This window comes from Dasypus novemcinctus, chromosome 10 (assembly GCF_030445035.2).
Source record: "Dasypus novemcinctus isolate mDasNov1 chromosome 10, mDasNov1.1.hap2, whole genome shotgun sequence".
Lineage (NCBI taxonomy): Eukaryota > Metazoa > Chordata > Mammalia > Cingulata > Dasypodidae > Dasypus > Dasypus novemcinctus.
The window spans coordinates 103115944-103134866 of NC_080682.1; the positions used below are offsets into that span (position 1 = coordinate 103115944).

An 18923-nucleotide genomic window follows, 5' to 3' on the forward strand; every position below is an offset into this window, starting at 1 on the left:
CCACACACCCACGACCAGGACAGGAGCACAGAGCGGGGCCCACAGCCGCCTCGGGGACAGCCCCGGGAGGGCTTCCTGGAGGAAGCGACCTTTCAGCCATACCCGGAGTGGGAATCAGCCACACTCAGGGAGTGGGCGAGTGGGCAGAAGAATGACTTCTAGGCCGAACAGCATGTCTGTAGCTCGAGAGGTGAAGAGGGCAGGGGGCAATTTTGGAACTGGCAGTGGGGGGAGGGGACATGGGAGGCAGGTCTGGGGGTTCCGCAGGGGCCGAGCTGGAAGGGCCTCATACACTGGGCTGGGCGAGGATGGGGCGCTGCTGACAGATGGTGAGCCGGGAGGGACGTGAGCAGATTTGTATTTGGGAACGATCAGTCTCCAGCGTGAGATCAAAGTTCTGTTCCAAGCTTGTCAATCTGCCCTCCCCAGGGGCCCAGAGCAGTCTCAGGCCTCCTTTCCAGACCTTGTCTTGGCAAAAGTAGTTGTCTCCACCGACCCACAGGCAAAAATCCACATGCTCTCATACCCTTAGAGTCCACTCCCAACCCCACGCGGCGCAGCCGTGCCAAAGGAGCGTCTCCAGCGCGGTATAGGAGGCAGTCAAGTGGGGACCCCGGGGCCCGCCGGGAGAAGCCACGCTCCAGAGAGGGAGGCAGTGCCAGGCCCTGCCAAGCAGCTCGAAGGGGCTTAGTTCTCCTCTGGGGGAGGCCAGAGGAGGCTCTCCTTTCTGCTGAGGGTATCAGGGTGGGCTTCGGGAAGAGGTGACGCTGGAGCTGGGTGCTAGAGGCCCGCTCTGGTGAGCCTGGAATCCTTCTCAGCGGACGCGGTTGCCTTGAGCGATTGCTGGCATCCACCACGATCCTTCCCGCAGCTCTCGGCTACGCCCCCCCCCCCAGCTGCCCCAGCCCCCGGGAGACGCCCTGGCCCCACTTCCAGAGACACCAGGCCAGGCGCAGCAGGGGCGTAGGGCCTGAGGGGAGACAGAGGGGCAAACGCGGGCTTCCCCGCAGGCCCCTGGCCCTCCCGGGGTCAGTGCAGGCGGGAATCAGGGGCCAGGAAAGCCCTGGGAAGAGGCTGCCCGGCTGCCCCGCCCCCTCGAGTCGTCGGACCCTTTCGGCTGCCTGGTGGGGCGCCCTGAGAGGCAGAGTCCTACCCCGGCCTGGAGGCGGGTGCAGAGTGGGGGACAGAGCCTCACTTCCGGGATGTCCGTCTGTCTCCCCCTCTCTCAGTCCTCCGGGTTAAAATTAGCCGAGTTCAGTGGAGAGAGGAGGGAACGTTTCAGACACATCAGCACCATCTGCATTCGGGGCTGCCTGCCACAATGGGTGCTGATGAGGGAGCCAGGTGCCAGCGGCTCGCCTTCCTTGGAGAGCAGCAGAACCCCCCTTCCCACCCCTCCCCAGGGGCAGAGCAGACGCCCCCCCCACCCCTCCATGTGGGCAGAGCAGAGCCCCCTCCTCATCCCTCCCTGGGGGCAGAGCTGACTCCCCCTCTCCCGCCCCTCCCATCTCAAGCCCCCCTGTGGGCAGGGCAGACTCCCCCTCCTCCCACCCCTCCCTGGGGGCAAGCAGCCTCCCAGCCCCTCACCAACGTGGGGCAGGGCGGGGTGGGGGGGGGGTTGAGCCCTTCCACGCAGTTAAACCAGGGCTCCCCAAGATCAGGGTTTCATTACCTCAAACAGGTGCGTTGGGCGGGCCAGGGTAGACATTTCCCACGTCCCAGGAGCCCACTTGCCTTGACCACCCCTGTCTTCCCCATCTCTGCCCCCAGCGTGGGGTACAGCTGACCTGATGCAGCCATCTGTGCCGGCACAACCGCCGGGCCAGTCCCCTCCTCGGCCTCCCTCCCAGGGCAGCCTCAGTGGCCAGAGAAGGGCCAGCAGCGACCCGACGGCCTCCCGACCGCCCCTTTCCAGATGTGCCCCTGCCCCGGACCAGATGTTGCCTCAGTGCCATCTCTCTCCGGGAGGATTTATTTTTGGGTGCCAACACAACCACCCACTTCCTACCAATTTCACGCTCAATAAAGCTCACTCATTAGCCGTCCTCCCGGACTCTGAACTTCTAGGAGGTTTGGGGGAAGGCAGAGCTGGGTAGAGCCAATGGGGCTGCTCGTTTGTCCCCGTCATGCTATGTGACCTTGAGGGAAGTACCCTCCCTCTCTGGGCCTCCCGTGGTATATCCATCAAGCAGATTCAGGGACAAGGGGCCCAGACAAAGAGAAGGGCCACATTTTGAATTGATGGCATTTCCTGGAGCAATGCTGCCCTCCGCCAGTGTCTAGAGCAGGGGAGAGAACTTTCCAGGCCATGGGGACTCCGTTTGGGCATCTCCCCTCCAGGCACTCTTCCAGGTCCCTTGGGCTGAGTCAGACCCCCTACCCAGGCTCCCACAGTCCCCGGCTTCTCGCAGGCACGGCTGAAACGACTGCTTTGGGGCTCGAGGGGCAATCCGTCCATCCTCCGGCCAAAATTAATAGAGGCCAATGGAGCCAGGGTGGGGAGTGGCCGGGGGCAGCTGAGGGCCCCCCATTTTGGCACTCTGGAGTTAGGAGACCGTGGTCATCACCTTCCACTGGCCCCAAATCTGCAACCTCATCCAGGGTGTTGGGAACGGTCACGCAGAAGCTGAAAAGTTTGCTGGAGGTCATCTTATCCAGCCTCCTGACTCCAGAAAGGATACTTTAACACAGCACAGGCACACTCATCAAGGCTGAGCCCCATTCCAAGGCCCCCAGACCTGGCATCCAGGAAGTTCTTCTGCATGTCTCTCCTCAAGCCTTCCTGCTTCACAGATTCCAAAACCCACCTAACTCTACCACATCCCAGCTGTTGTTATCCCAGGCAAATCCCTTCCATCGTTTGAGACATGCTTTTCCAGATTAATCTCTAGGCCCCCTTCTGGCTCACGCATTCCAGGATTCCTGTGTAAATTCGTTCTGTGGGCTTAGTTTCAGCCCTCCTCCTCCAGGAAGCCCTCTCAGAACACCCATACAGACCCTTCACTTTCCATCAGAGTCCCCTGGGCAGGGACCTTGCCCCCTCCTTCCTCCCGGTGCCCGTGTGGGGAGGCATAGCGTAAGGGTGGGCAAAGCTTGGGGGAGGGCGTGTGGGGCGGGGGGCGGGCACCTACCACTCTGGGGAGCACAGCGGAGAGGGCCTCCCTGACAACCCGCTGCAGGCCGGCGGCATCGATGACCGAGCCCAGGCTCAGCAAAGCGTCCTGGAAGAGAGAAGAGGGCAGTGAGGGCTTGGCCGCAGGGGGCCGTGCGCAGGAACCCCGCAGTTAGACCCACAGCCCGAGGCTCTCGGGCACTCGAGTCCTGTGACCTCGGGACCTCAGAATCCAACAGTCTGAAATCCACAGAAGGCCCGAGGTGGCCATTACTGTCCCCTCAACTTACAGGTGGGAAAGCTGAGGTGCAGGGAGGGGCCAGGGGTTGGCGAAGGCCTCACAGTGAGTCAAGAGGTCCCTAGACCTCACAGGAGACTGGACCTCAGGGCTTCGGTCCTTCAGCAGAGGACAACACAGGACAAGCCTCCAGCCCAAAACAGAAAAGAACAGAAACAAAAAACGCAAATCTGAACCCTAGCTCCACTCTTCATTAGCACTGTGTGTCTTGGGCAAGTCACTCTACTTGTCCGAGCCTCAGTCTTCTTATCTGTAAACTGGGGGCAACTGTGGCCATCTCCCCACATGGGCTGGCATGAAGACAAATGAAACAGCACTGAAAGCGCCTCAGAGGGTGCCCAGCCCCGAGCAGGTGCTCAGCCGGGTGTTCACCGAAGCTGGGACCCGCTCACTTTCCCCCAGAGGGAAGGGGTCTCACCCAGTCTCGGCTCCCAGCCTAGCGAAGAGCTGGGCTGCGGGCAGCAAGAGGGGAGCGGTTCAAGAGAGCCCAGGGGACGGGAGGAGCACAGCAGGGCAGGCCCTGGTCCAGGAAGGGAAAGAACTCAGCCTTGACCGCCTCAGCAGCCTCCTGTCCCGGGAGCAGCCTTGACCTTGAAGACCAGAACGGAGAGAGCAAAGGTCGCTGCTTCTTGCTCTATTAATTTGGAGAGAGCCATGGGATCAAAGAGAGAGGTAACGGAATGGGGGCTCCAGAGCCAAGGCAGGCTCGTGACACACACTGTTTCTCGGCCATACCCTCCCTCCCAGCATGTGGAAGCCCTTTCTTGTGTCCTCCCTGTGGATGGCTGGGTCTGGGCTCAAAAAGCAAAGTGACTAATTCTAGGATGAAGGAGGCGTGGCAGCCCCCCACTCGTGTGAAAATGATCTGAGGTCAAGGGGCTTAGCAGACCACAAGCTCAGCACAAGCCCACAGGATAAGCGTGGCTGGTAAAAAAAATTAAAATGGCAAAACTTCAGGCCATATTAATAGAGATCTGTTAACCTGCATGAAGATGATGCCCACCCCCCCAATTCTCTAGTCTGGTCAGACAAGCCCCCTTGCCTTGTATCCCAGGAGAGGACAAGATGAGACACATCTAGAGGAGGTGACCAGGGTAAGGTGGGAATTGGAAACCAAGTCCTGCCTGTGACTCAATCTGGAGAGCCTGGAGATGCCCAGCCTAAAGCAGGGCAGAGCCAGGGGTCTCGGTCTCCCACTCCAATCTCTCAGACCCTCCTGGGCAGGGTACTGGACTCTGCGGCCCCAGGGACAGCTTGGGGGCTGCTAGCATTTCACAGGAGGCTGGCCTTGTCCACTGGGCTGAAGGACCTTCTTCCAGGGACACCATCCTCCGAAGGCAGAGGCCACCACGAGAGAGGCAGGAAGTGAGCTCCCCATCTCTGAGAGTGTGCAAGGATGGGCCGAATGCCATTTGTCAGAAAGGCTTCAGAGGGCAGTACCGTATTGGAGTCTAGACTTCAGCCCCAGATTTCACCCTTAGCTGTTCTTGGCTGCAGTTCTGCCTGCCCCCCCCCAATCCTTTCCTCCCAGGGAGCTTTCTCCCCATATGCTCCCTTTGATCCCACCCACTGCTCCAGGATGAAGACACTTCCTGGTCATAGGGAGCTCTCTGCCCTTGGACATGGGAGGCTGCTGATTCTACACAACACAATCCCCAAACTCGATCCCATGTCCTTTGACCCTTAGGTGCCCCTAATCCCAGTTCTCATCTCAGTGCCGCGTGTGCACAGCCATAGACCCTACATCCTTGAAGCCACACCCAGCATACCTTCAGACACCCCCCAGGCCCCCGGCCCCAGTGCTCAAGGTGCAGCTACGTCCTTGTGGATTCGGGGTCCAGGGCTCCAGCTGTACCTGCATACTACCACAACCTTTCAACCGCAATTCCTCAGACTAAGGGAGAGGGGAAGAGTTGACCTCCCAGACAATCTCAAAATAATGGGACCCAAGCTGCGGCAAGGGCAGGGTGCCAAGGTGAGGCTGGCTTAGCCTGGAGGCCGGGGAAGGCCTGAGCTGAGCCCGGAAGGGTTCTGGCCTCCTCTGGAGTCGATACATATGTGGTGTGGAAGGTGGGGAAGAGGGCCCAAACTGAGGGCATGAGCTTGGATGTGGGGAGAGATCCTTTCCAAGCCACAGGCTTGGCACAGCAAAGTGTCCCCATTTGATAGATGAGGAAACTGAGGCTCGGAGAAAAGCAGTGACCCATCCGTGGTCAGCCGGCAAGTCAGCACAGAGCCAGGTGCACAGCCCGCCTGTGGCTGCCAGCCCAGGTCTGCCTCCCGCCCTGCACCCCCCTCCGGGCTCGCTGCCAGGGGGCTTAGCGAGAGCAGGCTGTCCTTTGCTGGGATTGGTGGGCTCCCTGCCCTGCCCTCTGCTTCCATTGGGAGAAGCCCTGACCTGTCCTTTACTGGAATTGGCGGGTCCTGTCTGGCCTTTGTTCTGGTTGGTTAGTTTCCTGGGACTCTTTGGGCCGAGACAGGGCAGCGGTGGCGAGGGGAGAGTGGGAAAGGAAATGGGGGGAGCCCTGAGGCAGCAGCAGGGAGGGGGCTTCATGTCCTCGGCCAGAGTGGGCTGGATGCGGACGTGACCGATGGGGCCCAGGGCACTCGTCCGGGCATGCTGACTCTGCCCGGCCTGCCCCAGGGGTGCAGCGACTGCAGCCGGGGAGGGGGCTTCCTGTATTGCACTCAGAGAGGCCTTCAAGGCTTGCTCAAATGCCGCCTCTTCCATGAATCTTCTCCAGTGCCTTCACCTCGACTGCACCCACTCAGGGGAGGCTGGAGCTCAAATTCCAGAGCCCGAGCGGTGGGGGCTCAGAGAGGGGAACGGCTGCCTCTGTGAGGAGGGTGGAGAGAATCAGTGGGAGCCGCTGAGGGTAGGAAGGGGGGGAAATTCCCAAATTAAAGGCTCCGGCGGGGACTGAGGCTCAAGTCAGGGGCCAGAGCCCCAGGAATGGAGAAGGAAAACCAAGGAAGAATATAAACATAGCCTCGCCTACTCGCATGCTCCTCTCCACGGCGTGTGCACACACTGCCATGTGCACATCTCTGTGCACAAATACGCACATGCCCGCACACAGACATGCCCTCACGAAGTGAGAAACGCGACCACCTGTGCAATGCACGCACAAGTATGCACTTAGGCACACACACAGACACACACAGTCCAGGCATGGAGTGGAGGGAAAAAGGTTACATTTCCTGCCCTATCAGTATAAATATCAGCGTAACAACCCCGCAATCTCGCAGACCCCAGGGGAGAGTTTGTGTACAGAGAAAGAGCAGCAGTTTCCACTCCCAATCTCAGACTGACTTCAGAAGCTGCGTGTGGCCGTTAGGAAGCCCCTTTCCTCTCCCGAGCCTCAGTTGCCAATAAAATGGAATGATCTTCCAGCTCTGCAGCACACGGTTCTATGATTTTGTGCTTTCATTCAATGAGGATGGATGGGGGTGGGGCAGGCAGAAGGAAACAGGGAGCGAGGGTGGGCCAAGGGAAGGGGACTTCTGCTCTCCCCAGTCCTGGCCAACGAGCTCTGCGGTTGCAGGTAGGGCCAGTCAGCACCACGGACAGCGCCACCCCCCCCCCCCAGCTGTCCCTCACCCAGGTACCCAGAAAGGGAAACTGAGCCAGGAACCCTCTGCAGCCATGGCCGGGGCTCAGCCCGGGATGGATCAGCCTTTCTGCACTAGCTTGGGGAGGGGAGAGGGTCTGGAATAAATTACTTCCTGCTCCTCCTTAAAGCCTAAGAAATCGGCAACCTTGGCCTTAGCCCCCCTGCGGCCAGCAGCATGGGCCCTCGGAGGGGGGGGGCTCTGTCACAAGCTGCTTCTCCGTCTTGTCTCCATGAGGCCCTGTGTCTCTTCCCACCTCCACCACCCTTTCTACTGCTCTCCCTCTGCCTAGACTTAGACCCCACCCCACCCACTCTGGAGTGAAGGCCCACTGTGTCCCTCGCGGTGGCCTAGAAGGTAATTACATCCACCCAGCAGTCAAGAAGCCCCCAGAGTCGAGCTGAGTTCCAGGGACTGGCCATTCATAGTGCAGCGCCCGGCCTGGCCGGCGGGCAGGGAGCTCTCTCTTCCTCTCTCTCTCCCCCTTCCTCCTTCCCCCTCCTCCCCCTCCCCTCTCCCCTCCTCCCCTCCTTCCTCCTCCTCCCCCTCCCCTTCCTCCTCTCTCTCCCCCTCCCTCCCCTCCCCCTCCTCCCCTTCCCCTCCCCCTCCTCCTCCTCCCCCTCCTTCTCCCCCTCTTTCTCCCCCCCCACAAAGAGGGGTCCTTCAAGGTCCCGAAGGGCCTTGGGCTCCTCTCCCTCTCTGCCCCTCTCTCCTTCCCTCCCTCACGGCTGTCTTTCTCCGGGGCTCAGCCCTGCCCCTCCCCACATCCCTCCGCTGACGCCCCTCTCGCCATCACAGGCTCTCCCGCCTCCTCTCCAGGACTCTCTCCATCCCCTGCTCCCTGCACATCCTCACTCCGTGTCCACATGCCCCCTGCTGCCACTCGCTCCTGTCCCTCCTGCCCACTCCTCCCCCAACCCTCCAAGCAGCCACCTTGAGAACTTGGGAAGAAAGTGCCTGGCCCAGAATGGGGGAACCCAGAAGAGGGCCGGGGGGAGACATCGGGGATGCGGGGCAGACACCGCGGCCCTCCTCCACTACCTCCTCATATCCCCTGGCGGGCAACGTGCACCGGCTCTTCTCTTACCCGAGAGCCGGACCCTCCAAAAGCAAGGAGAGCCCGCCCGGCTCAGTGTGTGCCTGGACCTGACAAGACAGCTGCTCATTCAGGGTGAGACAGGACCCCAAAGGGGGCCTCCTGGGGGTGCAGGCCAGCCTGGACCCCAGCACCTCAGGCTTACCCTGGGGCTCCGGCCTGAAGGAAGGAGGAGCAGAGGCAGGAGACGGGAAGCAGGCAGAGGAGCCCGCCCACCACTGCCGCCTGCGCCAGGAGCTGCCTCCAACAGCCACCGTGCCTTAAATACTCAAGAGAAAGCTGCTGAGAGCACTGATCCTGCACCCCAGGGCCCCCCCCCCCCACAGTAAGGGTGAGCTGAACCGGGGGTAGGAGCACAGAGAGACCTGGTGACCATGGGAGCCCTGATCTGCAGGAGGCAGCTACCGTGAGGCTGGCTCAAGTGGCAGCGCACAGGAATCCCTACTTGAGCAGGCCATCAGGCTTTGGGCAGGGAATGCACCTTCCTCAAGCAACCACGTGCACTAGCAGCCTTTTCCACCAGTGCTTTTCAAGCACCCGTGCACCCCAGAACCACCTCCCGAGTTTCTGGTATGGGAAGTCTGGGGCCCCAGAATTTGCACGCCCTGCACATTCCTCGATGAAGCTGATGAGGCTGGTGCAGGAATGACACCCTGAGAAAACTGATCCCCACTCCCTCCAACCTGTGAGTCAGAGGCGCCTGGGTGGATTTTCCAGGCGAGGAGACCAAGGAGAGGGGGAGGGGCTGTGTTCAGGAGGGAAGAGCTGACGAAGGCGGAGCCGGGCCCATTCCTCCCAGGCAAGTCCACGCTAATTCCCCCGCAGGAGGGGGATTCCTCTGGGAAGGAGCTGCAGCAGGGGAGAGGCTGGGGTGCTGGAAGGAGAGCAACGTGGCTGCACAGGGATGGTCTCGAGCAAAAGGAGGCCTTTCCTCCGCCTTCCATCCCCCTCCCTCCTATGCTTTCCCCTCTGGCCCCTGTCCCTGCCTCCCACCCTTTGCAGACTCTGGCTTCAGTTGTTACTCCAACAGGGCCGCGTCTCCAGCCTCCGAGCCACACTGGAGACACGTGCACTGTAGAATACACCTGAGCCTGTCCTGGCGCCCCCCCTGACCAGTGAGAGCCCCAAATTGCTGGCCCCTCACAACCAGCCCTCCCAGGCCCTCGCTCTTTCTAAGCCAGCTCCTGCCTCCTCCAGAAAGCCCTCCCGATTGTCCCCAGGCCCCAGGAACCACTTGGGAGCACGGCGAGGGCCTGGGTGAAGGACGAGAAGGGAGCAGGAGCCGGGAGATGGTGGGAGTTATGTGAACAGTCCATGGGCCGGGGGCCTGACTCAGTGGGACCCCCTCGGTCCCTAGCACAGGTCTGGGAAGGGGGAAAGCTGGCCCTGGAGGCTGCCATCAGGTGGAGAGAGGCCAGTCCAGCACGGGGCTCCCGCCCGCGGCCCCGCCTTCGGCCGCCTCGGCTGTCTAGCAGGACCCACAGTGCCTCTACCCTCGCCGTCTCCATGCCCCTCGACACAACAGCCTTCCTCCCGAGCACATCGCCAGAATCCCCCTCACCGCTGCCGTCCCATCATCTCGGTCACCCCGCGCCTCCACTCGCCTGTGCTCCTGGCCTGGGGTCCAACAGGGCAGAGCTGGGCACAATGGGGAGTCACAAGGAGGCAGATGTAAGCTCACCGTGAGTCAGAGTCTCGCCACAAGAGAGAAGTCTGTGCAGAAGGGAGGGGTGAGCTCCTTGTCCCCAGGGGTATGCAAGCAAGGACTGGGGCCTCGCCAGAGAGGCCTGAGCAAAGGGCCTTGGTGAGCGTGGCTGGGCTCCAGCTCTGGGTTCCATGACCCTGAATGTCTGAGCACCTCCCCCCACCAGCCTCTCTCCCTCGCTTGGCCTTCATGGTGGGTGGTAGCTGGACAAAGCAAGTCCAGGAGCCTCTGGGAAGCAGACAGAGTGGTCCGGCCTGGGCGAATGACAGTGAAGAGAGTTCATGTCCCTTGGGCAATGATGGCCAAAGGAGCGCTTGGATGGATAAACGAGAGAATGTGCCAACTTCCTTCTCCGGGCCTCCCTCCAGGAAGATTTCGTTATTGCTTCCTCTCCCAGGCAATCCGACCCTCCCGCTTGGTGCTCCCGGCAGCCCTGTGCATCCCCGTCATGGCAAGGAAGCACCAGCGTGCCCCCCCATCAGACCAGAGCTCTGCGAAGGCAGAGGTGGTGTCCTCTTCTCCTCCAGGCCCTCCAGGGGTTAGGAGCTGTTTGCTGAGGTCTAACATGAGTGGCTGCGCCTTTGAGTGCCCAGGGCTGTTGGGCCGGAGGGATGCATGCTACCGGGGAGCAGAGGGGTGGACCCCTTCACCCCTGGAGGCCCCCACAGGAGAGATGGCTCTCAAATCTGGCACCGTGAATGGCTTAGGCAAGAAGCCTGAGGAACGAGGTGCCTGTGCTGATGCTTCGGGCAAGCTTTCCAAGGCATCTTTGCAGGCCAGGAGGCCCTTTGGGCTTCAGGAAGATCTCCCAGGGCAGATGGGGCTGAGGACAGCACGGGCCCGGAGGGCTTGGGGTCTTCCCTGAGAGGAGCACTGTTGTGGTCACCTTCTTTGTAAGCGAGATCACCCCCTCCAGGAAGCCTTCCTGGGTCACTGGTTCCCCTCCCAGGCCCCCTGAGGATTCCCACAGGACCAAGTCTGTAGGGCCCCAGGCCGCATGGAGTCCAGTCCCCGGCCTGATGGGGGTAGACTAAGGCCCTGAGGAGGCAGGGGGGGACTTCCCAGGGTCTCAGAGACCCAGGCCCGGGGCACTTCAGGCTTCCTAGCCACCTCCCTTCTGCGCACGATTCGGGCCTGGGCCCCCCTCTCATTCCTTGCCTCGGCAGCAGGTTGAGCTGAGCCCCTCTCAGATAAGGAGTGGGGCCGGGTGTCTCCCTCCAGGCCAGGGTGCCAGACACCTTGCCCCCAGCAGGAGGCAAGCGGCGAGTGGAACCTGCCAGCCGGTTAGTGCGGCCGTGAGAGGCGGGAGGGGTCCCGCCGGGGAGGGGGCGGTTAGGGCGCAGGAGGGCGGAGCCTGGCGATGCCTGGTGTCCCGAGGGACAAGGTAGGGGAGCAGGGCACAGCGTGGCTGGGATGACCCTTCCTCCGGGCTCCCGACTCTGTCTCGAGCTCCCTTTGTTCCGGGTCTCCCTGCGCCCTCGGGGAGGGCCTGCTGAGTCTCTCCCACAGCCTCACACTGCCTTGTCCCGGGACTGTATTGGGCTTTATCCACCGGGCTTGGCCCATCCCGGCCGTTCCCCAAATCCCAGGGGGCGTGGGGGCCCAGCGGGGGGATGGGTGTGTCAGAAAGAGACAGGGACAGAGACCAGGACGGATTCAGAGACAGACACAGGCCTGAGAGGACTGGCCCCTGGGGGCGTGGCATGGCGGGGGCGTGGCGGGGGCGTGGACGGGGCGGGGCGTGGTGGGGCTGGGGGCGGGGCGTGAACGGGGGCGGGGCGTGCCCGGCTGGATTCTTGAACCCTCCGCAGCGCAGCCCGAGGGGAGGACCCTGAGGACGAAGCCAGAGGTGGGGGCTGGGGGCTCACCCTCTCCCTGCGCCTCCGCTCCGGCTCCCCTTCCTTCTCCCAGCCTGAAGGAATGTGTGAGCACTTTTATGGTTCCTAAAAATAGCCCCCTTGATTGGGGGTTGAGAGGAGGAATCTTCGGGGCGGGGTTCACCTCCTCTGTCCTCTGTCCCCCAGCTCCGTCCTCTCCACCTTCCCCAGAGCAGGGGCCTCTCCGAGCTGAGCCTGCTCCCACCTGCAGTGCTTTTTAGAACCTAAGTGTGACTCTATCCCTCCCTTGCATAAAACATCCCTGGCTCCCCAGCACCCCTCGTAGGCCCGGTGCTCACAGGCTTGCTGGGAGCAGCTTGTAAAGCACTCAGGACAGCACCTGGCACAGCGCACACGCACCCAAATGGACTGCTGCTCCCCCACCCGGTCACACAGGCCCGGCTCTGCCCACTCTGGCCTCCTCCCAACTCTCCAGCCTCATTCTCCCCCTACCTCCCCAACCCCGCCATCCCTCCCTGCCCGGGGCCTTGGCTCCCACCATCTCCTGCACGTGGATGCCCTTTCTTCTCCTGCACCTGGATACCCTCTCTTCTCCTCGTCAGTGTGTCCAGGCCTCTGGGAAACCCCCAGGCCTGCTCCAGTTCTCCAACCCGTCCTGTCACTGCTCCAGCACTCCCACCCTGCTCAGTGCTCCAGCTCTCCCACCCTGCTTAGTGCTCCAGCTCTCCCACCCACCCTGCTCGGTGCTCCAGCACTCCCGCCCACCCTGCTCGGTGCTCCAGCACTCCCACCCTGCTCAGTGCTCCAGTACTCCTGCCCGCCCTGCTCGGTGCTCCAGCACTCCCGCCCTGCTCAGTGCTCCAGTACTCCTGCCCGCCCTGCTCGGTGCTCCAGCACTCCCGCCCTGCTCAGTGCTCCAGTACTCCTGCCCGCCCTGCTCAGTGCTCCAGTACTCCTGCCCGCCCTGCTCGGTGCTCCAGCACTCCCGCCCTGCTCAGTGCTCCAGTACTCCTGCCCGCCCTGCTCGGTGCTCCAGCACTCCTGCCCTGGCTGCTGATTCTCCTCTCCGTCTCTCTTCCACAGGGTCACTGCTACTCCCAGCCCCACCTTCTCCCTCCCCTGCTCCTGTCCTTAGACCGGGCAGATGTGGGCACTCAGGCTGCAGAGTCCTTCTCCAAGAAAGGAGAGGGTTGGTGGGGGACGCTGCAGGCCCCGGGGCCCCATGCCCTGCCCTGGGCCTTGACTCTCCTTGACCCCCTCCACCTCCCCTCCCCGGATTTGTTTTTCTCTTCTGGCCCCTGGACCTGATGCATCTCTGCTGCTCCCTATTTCAGTCCCAGGAGTTCCCCCTCCTCCCTGCCCCCATTTTGCAGATGGGAGAACTGAGCCCCCCAGAGAGGAGCCCACAGGCAGCGCTGTGTCATCACACAGGATCCCAGTCAGCTGGGCCCCTAACCCCACCCACCACCCCACCCGCCCGGCCCAGGCAGGCAGGCTGGCATCCTAAGTTATTTGCCTTTGGAGGGCCCAGGAAGCCAGTGGACAAACATCCGGAGACACTGCAACCACTCCTGCTCCCCTCCTCACACCTCAGGGATCCAGGAGCCAACACACATGCACACACACGCATGCGTGCACACATGCACAGGCTGGGTAAACACGTGTGCCGGGAGGCCACAACGGATTGTTATGCCTGTGACTCTGTGCAGGTCCTTTAGAGGACCAAAGCCCTGAAGAGATGACGATTTCCACTCCCCAACTAGACTGTATACACAATTCAAAATAAGTTTTTATCTTTTGAAGTGAAAATGAACATTGCAAAATTCTAGCTCTGCTCATCAGAACCAACCCTTCCTCTCACTTTGCTGGGAGATCCCCTCTGCTGGTGACCTCAGCCCGTGTGTGGCCTGCCGCTTAGCGGTCCCTAAGAGCATGTCCCTATCGGCCACCATGTGACCATGCCAGAATATGCCCCTTGGGCCCGTAGGTGGAAGTCTGTGGGTCTGTGGGAGAATGTGAGCGCGCGTCTGCGACCGAGCACTGCGCTGTGTCCATGTCTGCGTGGTGCCCTTTGCACGTACAGGTGACCGCCGTGACCCGTGCCCACGCATGATGGGTCCTCGGTGTCTGTGCGAGCCTGGAGCGTGCCGCGAGCACATGGCTGTCTTGTCTCCAAATGAGTGAATGAGCATGCGGCTGAGCGCTGGTGTCAGCACAGGGCGCTCCGGTTCTCCTCCCCTTGCACCCCCATCGCCCGCCCCATAGCCTCACCCACACCTGGGCTCACGTCCCTGCCCTGCCACACAATCTGTATGGCACCAGACAAGAATTTAAACCTTGCTGGGCTCAGTTTCCTTTTCCGTAAAATCGTACCTCCACCCCAGAGCTGCTGAGAAGATTTAGCGGGAGCCGTACAGGTCCTGCCCGAGCTGACGCCCAGGCCACCTTTGTGCAAGTTGGAAAGGTGTGCCCCCACCTTCCAGGCAGTGGCAGCGCTGGAGGGTCGAGGCTTAGTGAGGGCAGGTGGGCTGGGCTTCAGGGCCCCTACTGCTCTGCCTGAGCTGCTGTGCAAGGCACATCCCGAATGGTTAGAGGCAGTGGCCCTGCAGGAGACCGAGAAATGGTGGCTCCCTCCTGCCCTCCAGGTGCGCGGTGTAGAAGCACAAGGGTCCCTGGCCCTGGAACTGCCGTGGGGACACCACCCCCTCCTAACTTCCTCTGGGTTGTCTCCTTGGCCAGCCCTCTGCCCCCTCCCCCCAGCAAGGCCCAGGAGAAGGTATAGAAGCCAGGAAGGGGTGCAGAGAACAGCAAGGCTGGCCAGAGGCTCAGAGACCCCCAGCCCAGCTCCTACTGTCAGACAGGCAGATGAGGACGAGAGGGACAGGGACCCTCCCGGGGACACAGGGTAGCCTGGGCAGTCCAGCCTCCTAACTCAGGCCTCTGTGGCGGGGTCCAGGGACCCACCAGCTCCAGCCTCTGGTGACTCCTGAATGGAGCCCAAGGGAGTGACTGGGGTTTCCCAGGGGGCAGAAACTGCAAGACCAGCACCCTCGGCTGTTGGGGTGGACCTCCTACCCGGCCCACCCTCCCTGCCTGGGCCTGATCCCCTGCTGGTGTGATTAACCAAATTAGGCATCGGCCTAATTGAATGAGGCTGGGCTGGAGGCTGACCACAAGTGAGGCAGGAGCAAGCCGGGGCCACCAGCCATATTGAGCCAGGGCCAGAAGGGGGCAGAGAGAGCAAGAGAGAAGGACAGGGGGTCTGGGAAAGCATGACGCCACCCTTTCAGCAGCCTCTCACTGTGCACCCACCAGTGCTCGTGCCGGGTGGCGAGGCACAGGGCCCTGAGGGTGGGTGCTGCCCCAAATGCCAGGTTCTGGGGTCACTCCATTTGTAGGCCTCCCAAGAGCCCTATTTTATAGCTGAGGAAATCAAGGCTCGAGAGATAAAGTGAGGGAAGCAGATGTGTCTCGACTGATAGGGCGTCCGCCTACCATATGGAGGGTTCAGGGTTCAAACCCCGGGCCTCCTGACCCATGTGACGAGCTGGCCCATGCACAGTGCTGCTTGCTGCACACAAGGAGTGCCGTGCCACACAGGGGCACCCTTGCATAGGGGAGCCCCACGTGCAGGGGGTGCACCCTATAAGGAGAGCCACTCCATGCAAAGAAAGCGCAGTCCACCCAGGAGTGGTGCCACACACACGGAGAGCTGACACAGCAAGATGACCCAAAAAAAGAGACACAGATTCCCAGTTCTGCCAGATAATGCAAGTGGACGCAGAAGAACACACAGCGAATGGACACCGAAAGCAGACAATGGAGGGGAAGGGGAGAGAAATAAATAAAATAAATCTTTTAAAAAAAAGAGAGAAAATGACTCGCTAGATGTCAGAGCCTACATTCCAACTCAGGGCTGTCTGACACCACAACCCGATGACATGCCCCCGTTCTGCCTCCAGGAAGCCTTCCCGGGTTGTTCAGGGAAGGAGGAGCTCTCATGCCAGCTCATGCCTGGGCCCACCATTTCTGTCCCCTTTGGGTGTTCCCACCCATCCACCCTACAAGGTCCCTCCTCCCTCTGACCCCACTTGGTCCACACCCTCACCCACAGCACACCCTCGCTCCCGCTCTCTCCCACCCTGTGTCACGCTCACCACCCCAGGACAACACACAGCCACAGGCCCACATCCTCAGGAACACACAATCATGTCACAGTGTCACACTTCACCAGGCAGCGCATGCTCACAGGGTCACACAGGGAACTTGTCACCGTCACCTTCGCTCAGGGTGCCCCACATGCTCGATCCGCGCACCACGTTCCCACCCTCACCCAGCATCACACAGGAGGGTCGCCCTGGCTCTGTGTCGTTGCGCTCCTATATTTCGGCATCACCACCTCCCAGCCTTAGAATCTGCCTTTGGTGAAATGACGTCATGTCTGGGAGGTGCTTTCAAATGCTCAACAAGGGGAACTGAGAAAGGGCGATAATGAAGTGCACATGGTCGTGTCTTGAGACCTGCTGGATTTGGGAGATGGGTAGATGGCAGTTTCTTTTACTCTTCTCTCTACTAGTCAAATACTCCATAACCAAAAAAACCTCCCTTGATGTCACACCTCTTTCCAGAGGCCACTTCTCTTCTCTGCCTCCCTTCACGGGGAAACTTCTCCAAATTCTTCATTCGGACTTCTCCAAACTCCTCTCTGCGCATGCCTTCCCCTCCCACTTGCCTGGCCACCCAGCCAGTGTGGCTTCCGGCCCCACCCTGCTGTGGAAATGGCTCTGGTCAGCTCGTAGCTCCGGGACACTGCTCTGGGTCCCCACCATACCTGACCACACCCACCCTCGCCTGGCCTCCTGGCCTCACACTCTCCCGCTCCCTGCTCCTCCTCTGTCCCGCTGCACTCCTTACCTCCCTGACCACGAGCCCAGGCGCGCGTGGTCCCCACCTCTTCTCTCGCTCTAGGCCCTGCCAGCCAGGGCCACGGCTTTAGAAACCACCCGCCCTGACGACTCCCAAATACCACCCCCGGCTGCCCTCCGCCGCCTCCTGAGCGTCTGCTCCGGGATCCTTGACTTAACACGTCCAAAGGAGGTCTCCCCCTCCCTGCCTCCTTGCCCCCTGACCTTCCCCTGTCTTCACCCACCTCCACCATTCATCCTTTGGCTTTTCCAGCCAGAAGCCTGGGGGTTGTCCTCAGCTTTCCTCTTGCTCACCCCCCAGCTCTCCTTCACCAGCAAGTCCTGCTCTTCTACCTCCCAAATATCTCCAAACTCTGGCCCTTTCTCAGCAGTTTCCCTGCCACCCAGGTCGACACTTCCCAGGAGGGACGGAGCTGCCCACAGGATCAGCCCTAACACTCATCTCGGGGCTCGGGCTGAAGCTTCTGGGAGCCTGAAGACTGGGGGATGCCGGGGGGGTGGGGGGAGGACTCAGTGCCTCGCCCACTCCCCACCCGGTACCCCATGATCACGGTCGTACTCTTGGCCCCACACCAGCCCACACCACGTCACGAGCTCACTGCCACACACTCGGGAGAACACCCACCACCCCACACCCCATCAGCGTCACCCTGAGCAGCACCCGGGGCCCACGGCGCTCCCCTCCCCCCGGGCACAGTCGCCAAAGCTGCTGCCCCATGTCAAGGCCGTTTCCTGTTGTTGTGCTCAGAGTCCTCGGCCACTGCTTGTTCCCTCAAGGATTTCCTGTTGTCAGGGCCCCGGCCAGGCCCAGCCCAGCCTGGGACACAGACCCAAAGCCCAAGAGCCTGCAGGAGCCCTGGGCACCTCCGGTCCCCACCCTCATCTAGTCACCCTGGACCCCTCCATGTGTCTGTGCGGGGAGGGGGCACTGGGGCGGGCAGGGGAGGTGAGCTCCGGGCCCTGCCCCGTCCCAGGGTGTCTGCACTTCCCAGGAGGGACGAGGATGCCTGTGCCATCAGAACAGCCTGGGACACGGTCAGCCCTGACCCTCGCCTTGGGGGGTCTGAAGACGGGGACGGCGGGGGGAGGACCAAGGGTTAGGGGTGAGAGAGCTCGGGAAGACTTCCCAGAGGACGTGGGCTGACAGCAGGGAAATGGGCGACTTTCACGTGGCAAAGAGGAAGCGGGGCTTCCCAGCTGGGGGCGCCAGGTGTCTCAGAGGCCGGACCCTGGAGGACCCGGGGCTGATGGGTGCAGATGGGAACATGGGCGAGGGGGAGATTGTCCTGTGAGCTTGGAGGAGAGCGGGCTTCTGTTTCCTTCAAGCCCTCCGCGGCCTCTGGCCAGCCTCCAGATTCAGGCTCCGAGCAGGGGCCTCGGGGCGCACCCCTCCTGGCCCCGGGGCTGCTCCAGAGCCGTCCCCCACGGCCGGCCGCCGCCTCCCGCCCCGGGCAGGCCGCAGGAAGGACACGCGGAGGCCAGCGCACACGCTCCCCACACGGCCTGAGATAAATATTTCCCGGGAAACGGAACTTGTTCTCTCTGTGTTTACACCAAGGGCCAGGCAGGGCCGGCAGGGGAGGGGCCGGCCAGAGGCACCTCGTCCCTGGCCCGCCCCGCAGTACCTGGAGCCCCAGAGCCTCAGCCGCTGTGCACTTCTGCGCCAGCCCCTGTCTCTCTCTGGGCCCCCCTGTTTTCAAGCCACGCACACCCCCCTCAACCGGTCAAGAGACCTGTCCGTCCTGAAGGCCCCATCTCAGCTTGGGTCTTCTGGGTGCAAGTCCCCTGGGCTTGATACCTCCCCCTTACTAGGCCTGTCTGATGGCAGCCCCTGTGCCTGCCCATCTCCTCCTTGTCCTTGTCTGTGAGGGAGTGGACGGAGGGAGGGGCAGACAGCCGGGCTGAGCGGCAGTAGGGACAGACTCCGCGGCCTCAAGTCCCTGCAAAACCGGGGCCTGTGCAGCTCGACAGGTGGGCACAGACAGATGGCGGGGCCTCCAGGACCCGTGGATGCCAGATGCCGCGGCCACCTGGCTGGCAGCAGCTCCCGGGGCCACGGTGCATCACCGCGGCCGCTCGCCCTGATGTGCAGAACCCCGAGGGGAGGCGGGCACGTCTGCCCGCTAGGGGCGTCCCTCAAGAATGGGCCTGGAACACGCCGCCTGCAGCAGCCCGAGCTCCCTGCCTGCACGCCCTCTGCCAGCTGCGCCTGCACGGCGAACACGGCGAAGCCGCTCTCCTTCAGCGGCGACCCTACCTTAGAGGCCGTCTGGGCCTGGTCCCTGCCCCTGCCTGTCCCTGCCCCCACACGCCCCCCCCCCACTTACTCTTCACCGC

General features: G+C 62.0%; 1 protein-coding gene across 5 annotated transcripts in view; it reads right to left on the reverse strand.

Annotated features, from left to right (window-relative positions):
• Positions 1-18923, reverse strand: part of PDE2A (phosphodiesterase 2A) — an 86004-nt gene that overhangs the window by 26176 nt on the left and 40905 nt on the right. For all 5 annotated transcript variants that reach the window (XM_058305897.2, XM_071218246.1, XM_071218247.1 and 2 more), the window contains one exon: positions 3132-3221. In XM_058305897.2, the coding sequence (XP_058161880.1) occupies positions 3132-3221 (90 nt within the window). The remainder of the gene's footprint in view (positions 1-3131; positions 3222-18923) is intronic.